At 43.2% G+C, this 12263-nt stretch overlaps 1 protein-coding gene across 3 annotated transcripts in view; it reads left to right on the top strand.

Annotated features, from left to right (window-relative positions):
• Positions 1–12263, top strand: part of LOC129707401 (pleckstrin homology domain-containing family G member 4B-like) — a 121459-nt gene that overhangs the window by 60554 nt on the left and 48642 nt on the right. For all 3 annotated transcript variants that reach the window (XM_055652408.1, XM_055652406.1, XM_055652407.1), the window contains exons 4-5: positions 7881–7961; positions 11536–11659. In XM_055652408.1, the coding sequence (XP_055508383.1) occupies positions 7881–7961; positions 11536–11659 (205 nt within the window). The remainder of the gene's footprint in view (positions 1–7880; positions 7962–11535; positions 11660–12263) is intronic.

A 12263-nucleotide genomic window follows, 5' to 3' on the forward strand; every position in this document is an offset into this window, starting at 1 on the left:
CCATTCGGCCCTTCGAGTACCGCCATTCAATTGTCAACTACTCAGTATCCCGTACTTCTCCGGTGTCTAACTCCCTGGTAAAGTGAATAGCCTCAACTACCCTCTGGCAGAGAGGAGACCACTCTGGGAAAAAAGGGTATTGACTCGGAGGATTTCCCCTTTGCCTTAAGCTGGAGTATCCCTAACATCGGGATTTCTTTAGCCTGGCACAGAATTTTGTAAACTATAAGAGTCAATCTTCTAAATGCTAGAGAGACTCTATCCAGCCATAAGACAGTCCTGACATCCCAGGAATCAGTCTGCTTCCATGCTGTGGAGACCAAAACTGTTCGCAATACTCCAGGTGAGGACCCTGTACAACTGCAGTTCACTGCTCCTATAAAAGTGCAATGAAAGCTTACCAGCTTTCACAGAGCCACTTGCATGCCTACCTTCATGACTGGTGTACCATGACAAACAGGCCCATCGGCCCCAAATAGTTGCTTTCCTGTTTTTGCCACCATGCCAACCAAGATGCCCCAGCCATGTTTTCTGCGTTTGGCCCATATCGCTCTAAAGGTTCCTATCCATGCACCTGTCCAAATGTCTTACTAAATCTTTCCCCTCTCACCTTAAACCTATATCCTCTGGTTCCTTGATTACCCTGCCCTGCTGCCATTGTGAAAAGGACCTGTTTACTCCTACTCTTTGCTTCCTGTTTGCCAGCCAGTTCTCTATCCACATCAATACTGAACCCCCAATGCCTTGTGCTTTAAGTTTGTATACTAATTTCTTATGTGGGACCTTGTCGAAAGCCTTCTGGAAGTCCAGATACACCACATCCACTGGTTCTCCCCTATCCACGCTACTAGTTACATCCTCGAAAAATTCTATAAGATTCGTCAGACATGATTTACCTTTCGTAAATCCATGCTGTCTTTGTCCAATGATGTCACCACTTTCCAAATGTGCTGCTATCCCATCTTTAATAACTGACTGAATCTCCATTCACGATTTTACACACCTCTATAAGATAACTGCTCAGCCTCCTGCGCTCCAAAGAATAAAGTCCTAACCTGTTCAATTTCCCTATAACTCAGACCCACGAGGCCTGCCAATATCCTCATAAATCTTCTATGTACTCTTTCCAGCTTAATGATGTCCTTCTTATAGCAGGGTGACCAAAACTGTACATACTGTAATTCCCTAAATGTAACTTCACAAAGGTATTGTACATCTGTAACATAACATCCCAACTTCTCTACTCAATGCCCTAACTGATGAAGCCCATTGTACCGAAAGCTTTCTTGACCACCCAATCTAACTGCAATGCCACTTTCAGGGAACTATGTACCTGCATTCATAGATGACTCTGCTCCACAACACTGCCTTTCCGTAGCACGGTGGCTCAGCAGTGCAGTTGCAGCCTTACAGTTTCAGAGACCCGGATTCAATGCTGACTACGGCTGCTGTCTGTATGGAGTTTATACGTTCTCCCTGGAACCATGTGAGTTTCTTCTAGGTGCTCCAGCTTCATCCCACATTCCAAAGACGTGTAGATTTGTTGGTTAACTGAGTTTTGTAAATTGTCCCTAGTGTGTAAGAGAAGTAGTGTAAGGGTGATCGCTGGTCAACGTGGACTCCGTGGGGCAAAGGGTCTGTTTCCACACGGCTTATTTAACTAAACTAAACCAAACTAAACTCCCCAGGGCCCTGTCATTCATTGTGAAAGTTCTGTGTTGTAGATTCTGAGGTGCCTTATGAGGCCAATGTAGAAACCTAGTCTTTTTTAGAGAGTAGGTGGGTGGGGACTTTCTAAATTAATGTGCTTGTTCTACAGCATCTGCCAGGCCTCTGCAATTACAATGCATGGCCTCGGGGTTCTCAATACCATCCTGAATGGTTCTCCATTCTGAGCAGTGATGGGCCAGAGCTTCCCTAGAATCTGTAGGGGTGTGGCATTTCACCAACGAGGTTTTGAGCACATCATTGAATCTTTTGCTCTGCCTGCCCAGTAATCTCTTCTCCTGGTGGCTCAGAGTACAACATGGAACATAAAACATACAACAGGACAGCACAGGAACACGCTCATCAGCCCACATTGCCTTTGCCGAACATAATGCCAAGACCAACTCTCATCTGCATGTTCATAATCCATATCCCTCAATTTCCTGCATATCCACATGCTTGTCCAAACGTCTCTTAAATACTACTATCGTATCTGCCTCCACCACCACTCCTGACAGGGTATTCCAGGCATTCACCACCCTCTGTGTAAAATACTGTTCTGACTGTCTACCCTACCTATGCCTCTCATCATTTTATATACGTCTGTAAATATAACAGCAGGTCCTCAAAATCCGGCATTCCAAAGAAAACAATCCAAGTCTTTCCAACCTCTCCTTGTATCTAATACCCCCTAATCCAGGCATCGTTCTAGTAAGTGGACTCTAGAGCCACTAGAGGGCGATACTTATGGGAACACATTTACAGAAACACAAAGGATACAGAATGAAGATTATTGACAAAAGCGTCTATCACACAATGAGGAGAATCTTTTCATGGAGTGAGTGTTTAGGATCCGGATTGAATCGTCGGAGAGATAGTAGAGATAGATTGGATCACGGGGTTCAAAAGGAAACTGTTTAAACAATTGAATGGAATAAAATGCAGTTGGAGGAAAGGGAATTGTTTAACAAACGGGCTTTGTTTGGCATGGAGCTGGCATGGATTTATTGGGTCAAATGGCTTCCTTTTGTGGTGTATATTTCTGTGATGCCAGACAAAGGAATTCAGTCTTTTATCTTCGGATTTGTCTGAGCGTAATTAATTTTTTATTGCCTTGGAATCATCCAACGGTCAGCTGCACCCATTTATGATGATCTGCAAACAGTGTTGATACTTTTTTCCAGTTTGCCAGTCCTATGTTCAGGCATCATTGATTTTGAGGTTTTTTTGACTCAGTCATGTCTCAATGTCCCATTCCCATGACAGCACAGTGTCTGCACTTGCTGCTGTTTTGATGTAATTGACCACATGTACATTTCCGCTGAGATAGTATACAAGATACAAGATACATTTAATTGTCATTTGGACCCCTTGAGGTCCAAACAAAATGCCGTTTCTGCAGCCATACATTACAAACAAATAGACCCAAGACACAACATAATTTACATAAACATCCATCACATCGCTGTGATGGAAGGCCAAATAAACTTATCTCTCCGCGGCACTCTCCCCCCTCCCATGTCAGAGTCAAAGTCAAAGCCCCCGGCTGGCGATGGCGATTGACCCGCGGCCATTAAAGCCACGCCGGGTGGGTGCGAGGTCGCACACCGGGTCTTGGTGTTGGAGCCCCCGGCGTGCGCTCGCAGAGTCCCGCGGCCATTCCAAGCCGCGCGGGGCGGTGATGTTAGGCCCCGCTCCAGGAGCTCTTCGACCCCGCAACTCGGGCGGGAGAAGTCGCCGTTGCGAGAGCCCTGAAAAGCGGTCTCCCTCCAGGGACCCGCGGGCTCCCGGTGCCGCCGTCCACCAGACCTGCAGTTGAAGCCTCCGACTCTCCGGTCGGGCCGCAGCAGTAGCAGCAGCAGCAGCGCTCCTCCACCGCTCCACCTGCTCCGGACTCGGCCCAGCCTCCGCGACGGTGAGGTGAGTCGTCAGCACCAGAGTCCCCCCGGTCTCTTTCTGTTGGAGGCCGCTCCTCATTGCAGCCCCAACGATAACGTAGACCCGACGAGAAAAGGTCGGGTCTCCCGTGCAGGGAGAGATTTAAAAGTTTCCCCCCCTCCCTCCCACCCCCCCACACACACACCCCCCAAAAAAATAACAAAAACTACATAAAAACATAGACAGAAAATAATAAAACGCGGACAGACTGCAGAGGCCGCTGCTGACAAGAGTCGTGCCGCCCACCGGAAAGTGCATTTATTGTCAGCTGTAAGATCTGATTAAAATCAAACTGGATACATATAATAATCTTTTAAGTCTTTTAATGTATCTACAGATTGAAGAGCTACAGCATCAATTGAGTAGGTGACTCACACTGTCAAATTCCAAACAAATTAGTTTAGTTTGGGGACAGGGAGGATAGTCACCATCTATGACTACTAAATCCTGTGCAAACTGATTCCCTTGTAGAAAATATCCAGTATATAACCATATAACCATATAACTTATAACCATATAACAAATACAGCACGGAAACAGGCCATCTCGGCCCTACAAGTCCGTGCCGAACAAAATTTTTTTTCCCCTTAGTCCCACCTGCCTGCACTCATACCATAACCCTCCATTCCATTCCATTCAGTATAAAGATCTGCAGAAGAAATTTTCCATTGATCTCATCCAGTTCTGCACATGGATTTCAGTGATGTTAAGGCATAACCTCTTTCATCATGTCCCTTCTTATAACTTTATTATTCTTAAAGGAATCCCTTGTAATAAATGTTTGAAGATATTTCCTTGGTATTATCAGAATCTATGCATTGCAGAAGTTACTGTACAAACCAAATCAAGATCTGAATTCAAACTAACTGTATCAGGATGAAGGTTCACAGAGCTGAGCAAACAGTAAGTTCTGCATTTTAAATGATTGTCGGGTTTTACTCGAGCATAGCATTACTGCATATTCATGTCCTCATAGATTTCTTCTTAATGCAGCAGCGAAAATTGGAAGCAATGCTCCAGTTGTGTTCTTTAAAGGCTCAACATAATCTCCCTGATTTTGTAATCCACCCTTCTACTTTTGACACCCAGGAGTGTCTTCTTAACATGATTTGCCATCTCCATCTCCAAAGATTTTATGCCTGTATGCACCCAGGTATTCTATTTCTGAGCACCTTTCAGAACTGGGTCCGTTTGTCATTATTGTGCATGACAGAACAATTGTCCTAGCACTGACCTCTGAGAAGCACCATAATCTCCCATCCTCCAGTCCGAGAAACACATTTTTAGTAGAATACTCTGGCTTTGTGAACTTAAGCCAATTTCTCAGGCGTGCTGGCACTGATGCTGTTATTCCACAAAATTTTAGTATATTGACTGGTCTTTTATGTGGGACTTTGTTTAACGGCTTCTGAAAATCCTTGTGGATGGTATCCACTGCATTCCTTTCATTAATCTTCTCAGACACATCATCCAAAAAAATCAGTCAGGGAATCAGCCAAACATAATTTGCCTTTAACAAATCTGTGCTGACCCTTCTCTATTAACTCAAACTTCTCCAAGTGTCTAATGCCTTTTTCTCTGATTATCTTATCTAGTAACTATTAAAAGTCTAATATTTGTGTGTGTGTGTGTGTGTGTGTGTGTGTGTGTGTGTGTGTGTGTGTGTGTGTGTGTGTGTGTGTGTGTGTGTGTGTGTGTGTGTGTGTGTGTGTGTGTGTGTGTGTGTGTGTGTGTGTGTGTGTGTGTGTGTGTGTGTGTGTGTGTGTGTGTGTGTGTGTGATGTTCGTATGCGTTTCACATCTCCTCGAAAACATGACGCGATAACGGTGAAATATTTACATATTCCGATGGAGATTTATGCCATGATGTAAAAAATCACCTTATATGAAACTTTCATGCATTATTTCTCGAGATTTATGAAAATATTCGAAAATTTCAAATAACTTGGAAAATAAACGAGATGGTCTTGCTGATGACGTCACAATGGCTCTGCTCCTCGCGGCCTGCTGCCCTATGCTTCTAGTAAGTGGTCTACTGAGGTCACAAGCGCTCACGAGCTTACCAGCTTGCTTTTCCAAAACGTTCTCCTAGCGGCCTGCTGCACTATGTTCCACGCGCAGCGAGTGACTTCACCCCTCTCCCCCTCCCTCCCCCCACACCCCCTCCCCCCCTGTTCTTCAAAAGACGCAGAAAGAACGAGCAAGTGGGCTCTGTACTGCAGCTCCCGAGCGCTTCCGAGGGCTTCAGAGGTCACGAGCACTCACGAGTTTCCCGTGTTGCTTTTCCTGGACTTTCTAAACGGTCATTATATCACTTTGATGAATGAGGCTTAATGCTGACTTCCACATGTCTAAAGATAAGAGTCCGATTGAACTTCATTGTTTTGGTTAAACTTTGAAAACGTTGCATTTTTTGTTCTTTAAAGACTTTCCAGTATCTCACTTAACACTACTAATTCTTAAAGATAACATTTAATTTCAAAGAGCGCTTTTTTAACTTTAAAATATATTTCTAATGTTGCTTTTCCCCATTTGTTACTTCCCATTTTTTTTTTCCGCTACTAATTTCTTTACAATTTTAAAAGTTCGCAGTTATTTACTCTGCGAATTTTACAGATTTTTGACCACTTTCAAAAAAATTTGCTGTTGATTTGGAAACTCAGATAACACCCCCCTTCTTTCCCCCCCCCCCCCCCCCCCCCCCCCCCCATCTTTCCCCCCTAGGCACTCTCTTCCACCCTCCTCTTCCTCCCCCTCCCCCCCTCCCCCCCCCCCCTCCTTCCCCCCTCTCTCTCTCCCTCCTCTCTCTCTCCCTCCTCTCTCCCTCCTCTCTCTCCCTCCTTCCCTCTCTCATTATATTATTTTCCCTACGATTCTTCATAGAATTAGCTGTACAAACAAAATCTAGTGTGGGCTTGCAGGGTGGGCTCCCTCTCTCAATCTCCCCCCCCCACTCTCCCTCTCCCTCTCCCCCTCCCCCGCGCGTTGAGGGGACGGGACCCAACAGGTCCCCCTTGGTCTAGTTAATTCTAAAAGTTTCTCTACCAACAAGGTTAAACTGAGCAGCCTGCATTGCCACAGCTAACCCATTACCCCTTTGTGAATGACAATGCCTTACTTCAGTTTTCAGTCATTTCGCACCTTCCTTGTACCTTGAAGGAGTGGAAGCTTTACAACAAGTCCTCCAAAATATTTGGTCCATTTCCTCATTGAGCTGATGTGCATTCTGCACAGATCAGTTGACATTTACTCTCAAGTCAAACTTTCTGGTGTCTCTTCCTTATTAAGTTTGATTCTATTTGTTATTTTTGCCGCCATTCCTTCCACTGAGAAAAATATTTATTAATATTCCAATCATTCTCAGCGCCTCTTATGAATCACAATCTTTTCCTTTATTAGCCCCATCTTTTCTCACACTATTTGCTATCTACTTGCCTATCCTTTTTTGTTTAGATCACAATTTTCCAGTTCCTTTCAAACTCTTTCCTTTTCCCATATTCAACTTGGGTCTCACTTGCACTGCCCAGCTGACATGCTCTATGCCCATTTATTCATCATTTTGGCAGCATTGACTTTGCTTCTGCTGCTGGGGGTTTGACTCGCAACTATATCTGAAGCTGTTGAAAGCTCATCTATTATTCCACTACAGTCTTACATGCCTATCATTGGTAACATATTACTCTGCAAGATTTTCTCTCGTCCCATTTTCCCACACCCAATTAAAAAGTTCTGCTCCAAAACTTGTTAGAATTTCTTCTTTCCAACAGCTGAGATATACATTTACTTATGATATTTTTAGATCGGTTGCATATTGACAATAAAAAGTATCATGCCCGACCTAATCTGCTTCTTGCCTTTAGCCCCTATGTGATCCTTGTCATTGGAACAATACTTTAATTAGGTCTATTAAAGTTCCAGACCTTGCTTTTGCAACCAAGTAGCAGAAGAGTCTGCAAGTGCCAACTAAATCTTAGGAAGTATCAAACGCCTGCTTATCTGAAGCTAATTGTATTCCATGTATTATTTCAACACCATTATCCATCTTCAGTGAATTAGTTTATCATTGCAAACAATTCATGCGTGGTGGAATAACCATTTCGCTTTTCATTTCTCCAACAGATTCCAGTGCAGAGGTTAGGACACAGTCAAAAGCTCCTCTCATACAGAGTGATAAAGCTGAGATAGCCTCATCAGCTACTGCTGCTAATTTACTAACCACTGACCTTTCTTTATCAGAACGGCTGCAGAAGAGGTTCCCTACACAATCGCTGGATTTAAACAGTGAACTGCTACATTCAGGAATTGCTTGTTTACCAGGTAATCTCAGTTAACAGCATTCAGCAAAAGATACTGACATACATTGGTTATTTTTAATGAATTACAACATAGCGATGAGTTGAAAATAGAGTGAAATATATCGAAGCAGCTGTAATAGGCACTGACGTTTTCAGGCACAATGGACCTTTCACTCTCTATAGCATGTATTCAAGAATAAAATGTGGATGCTAGTCAGCAAACACTGAATATCATTAGTCAATATGTTACCAAATTCAGACGTTGCTCCTTAAAGGACATATAAGAATACAGTTAAAACCCCACAATATATTGTGTCAAGCACTGTTTCTAGTTGTTAAATTATACTCATGAATATTTTAATGTAGATGAGAAGAAGCATAAAGCCTGTCAACTAAATATCAGTTCACTAAACATTGGTAATCTTTCAGATGCAATACTGAAGGCAAAATTAACATTTATTTACAAATTATGGAATAATAAATTTTTCTGCTGGTATTTTCAGGATTTTATACATTTATTGTCTAAAGACAAATCATATTTGACTATTAAAAATGAACTGCAGATACTGGTTTTTACCAATGTATTTGACTAAGTTGATCAAGTTCTATGATGCCGTTTTGACAGGTCTCCCTGTAACCTCCTGCAATCCAGAGAAAACAAACCTGTCTGCCCAACCTCTCCCTATAGTGAATACTCCCAATCCAGGCATCATTCTGGTAAACCTCCTCTGTATCCTTTCCAAAGCCTCCAAAGTCCTTTAAAGCTGCATCATATCTTCCTGAATCTTATACTTACTATCCCGACCGATAAAAGTGAGGATACCATATGCCTTCTTTACTACTGTATCTACTTATGTTGCCACATTCAGGCAGTTATGGACTTGAATCCCTCTGTATATCAAGGTTCAATCCTGACCTTAAGTGCTGCCAATGTGGCTTAAGTGCTTGCATGTTTCCCCGTGACCATGTGGGTTTTGTTTGGGTAGTTTTGTTTCCTCCCATATCCAAAACCAGTGTGGGCTAATGGGTTCATTGTCCACTGTAAATTGTCCCTAGGGTTATTGTGTTGGTAGGTTAGTGGCAGAATCAAAGTGGGGTTGGGAGGTTGAGGAGGAGCTGAGGTGATTGTGTGGAGACTAATAGAAAAAGGAATAGAGTAGGATTTGTGCAAACGGATGCTTAATTGTTGGCATAGACCAAGTAGACCAAAGGGCCTATTTCCATGTTGTGACTATGACTAAATGACTTATGTAAGAGGAAAGGCGGAATAGCAAATATATTCCTGTCAAAAGGTGTGTGCATGCGCAATTTAACTTCAAAGGAGGGAATGATTTTAGAAGGATCATTGAGGCATCATTCTATTACTTGCTGTAGTCTAATTTGCTGAAAGAGAGTCAGCACTGTTTTATTAATGGAAAATGTGTGGGTTGACTAACCTGAGGAATCTTTTGATGGAGTTTCTAAGGGTAGATCCCTATCCCTGGATTTTTTAAATATATTTCAGAAAGTTCTTCATGGAAGGAAGGTTAGAAAAAATGATGACTACAGAGTTGAAGGTTTATTGGCAGCGTCGATAAAAAAAACGTGGGCTGTAAGTAGGGAGCTGTGTTAACTTATTTTTTGGATTTGTAATAGATAGGTTTTCATGGTGTTGTTACCAGGACTACTGGCATTTTCAATTTACAGGATTGTGTAGGATGAAATTTAAAATAAGTATGGGTGACCCGAGGCTTGGAAGTGCACTGAATGGTGAAAACAAGTGTAATTGACCTCAAATGTAGTAGGCTAATAGAATGGGCCAATATAAAATAGATGACATTGAAACAGAAGGAAAATTTGGTAGGCAGAATGAGGAAAGGCAACAAACTCTAAATTGCCAATAGACAATAGGTGCAGGAGTAGGCCCTTCGGCCCTTCGAGCCAGCACCGCCATGCAATGTGATCATGGCTGATCATCCACAATCAGTATCCCGTTCCTGCCTTCTCCCCATATCATCTGACTCCGCTATCTTTAAGAGCTCTCTCTTGAAAGTATCCAGAGAACCGGCCTCCACCACCCTCTGAGGCAGAGAATTCCACAGACTCAGAACTCTCTGTGTGAAAAAGTGTTTCCTTGTCTCCGTTCTAAATGGCTTACCCCTTATTCTTAAACTGTGGCCCCTGGTTCTGGACTCCCCCAACATCGAACATGTTCCCTGCTTCTAGCATGTCCAAACCCTTAATAATCTTATATGTCTCAATAATATTCCCTCTCATCCTTCCAAACAAGCCCAGCCGCTCCATTCTCTCAGCATATGACAGTCCCGCCTTCCCGGGAATCAACCTTGTAAACCTACGCTGCACTCCCTCAATAGCAAGAATGCCCTTCCTCAAATTAGGGGACCAAAACTGCACACAATACTCCAGGTGAGGTCTCACTAGGGCCCTATACAACTGCAGAAGGACCTCTTTGCTCCTATACTCAGCTCCTCTTGTTATGAAGGCCAACATGCCATTCGCTTTCTTCACTGCCTGCTATACCTGCATGCTTACTTTCATTGACTGATCAACAAGGACCCCCAGATCCAGTTGTACTTCCCCTTTTCCCAACTTGACACCATTTAGATAATAATCTGCCTTCCTGTTTTTGCTACCAGTGGATAACCACACATTTATCCACATTAAACTGCATCTGCCATGCATCTGCCCACTCACCCAACCTGTTCAAGTCATCCTGCATTCTCATAGTATCCTCTTCACAGTTCACACTGCCACCCAGCTTTGTGCCATCTGCAAATTTGCTAATGTTACTTTGAATCCATTCATCTAAATCATTGTTGTATATTGTAAATAGCTGCGGTCCCAGCACCGAGCCTTGCAGTACCACACTAGTCACTGCCTGCCATTTTTAAAGGGACCCGTTAATCCCTACTCTTTGTTTCCTGTCTGCCAACCAATTTTCTATGCATGTAAGCACTCTACCCCAATACCATGTACCCTAATTTTGCCCACTAATCTTTCATGTGGTACCTTATCAAATGCAATCTGAAAGTCCAGGTACACTACATCCACTGGCTCTTCCTTGTCCATATTCCCAGTTACATCCACAAAATATTCCATAGAATAATCAAGCATGATTTCCCCTTCGTAAATCCATGCTGACTCAGGAATAGTCCCACCTGCCTGTGTTTGGCCCATACCCCTTTAAACCTGTCCTATGCAAGTACTAGTTTTATGGTTGGGCTTCTCTGGCCCTTTCACTAGACCCAGTACCACTGTGCCAGGCCTGACAATATGCAAAGCCATGCCAATTGATGCAGAAAACTCCTGACCAGCAGTTTGGTCTTGCAGACTCTCACCAGACAGCTGGGTACCCATGCAGTGAGTGCAGGGAGTGCTGCTCATTCAGCAGAATCTGTATTTGTTGCTCCTGGAATTTGTTCCTCCATTTGTACTACAGCAGGAAAAGGTGCCTCACACTGACTGGGATATGCATTGTATGTAGATGGAGTCCAAGCATTGCAGATATATATCTATAGTTTTCAGCAAGAATCACAATGATTTAATGAGAGAACTGGATGAATGCATAATTTAACATTATTTTCTAATCTTTCCAGGAAGCAGGGATAAGGCAGGAAGAGCTGTGTTACAAATCTGCACGGATAATAGCCTCCTGCAAGGACAAACCTGTACCAGCAATGACCTCACCAGGCTCCTACTGTACCTCCACAACATTCCCAGGTGAAATTTTCCTCCACACTGTTGTAGGAAGACGCTTCAAAGTTTGAGGAAATTTCATTTTTCACTTTTAGAAAAGTAAAGCTCAAAATTACATCAGGTTGGATGCTGCATTTAACATTGTGGAAATTACAACCAGTTGCAACATAGCCAAGGTGCTGGCCAGCCAACAAGATCCAATTCCAATCAGATATGTCGAGCCTCCAAACACCACTGCAGGAAACAGATGGCTTGGCTTGGTTAGAATTGAACTCTCACTGCTACAGTGATGAAAAGATTGAAAGTGAAGCCTGTTCTCACTTGTGCTACTGACCCAGGTCTTGGCAATTCCGTGCATATCTGAGGATCAAAAACCAAGGTCATCTTAAGTTAACATGAGCGGCACAATGGTTTGGGAGCTAGTGCTGCTCTTGCAAAACTTCAGGCACAGTCTGAGCCTGACTTAGTGTATTCATAATGAGTGTACAGTTGGCTGACGCATGTTCCTGTTTCCTCCTACACTCCATGGCATGCCTGTAGATTCATCGGGAATTGTAAATTACTTCTTAGTGTAGAAAAACAGCAAATGAATCAAAGGGCTGTTGATCACCTGTGAGAATAAAATTCA

This window comes from Leucoraja erinacea, chromosome 21 (assembly GCF_028641065.1).
Source record: "Leucoraja erinacea ecotype New England chromosome 21, Leri_hhj_1, whole genome shotgun sequence".
In the NCBI taxonomy this organism is placed as follows: domain Eukaryota; kingdom Metazoa; phylum Chordata; class Chondrichthyes; order Rajiformes; family Rajidae; genus Leucoraja; species Leucoraja erinaceus.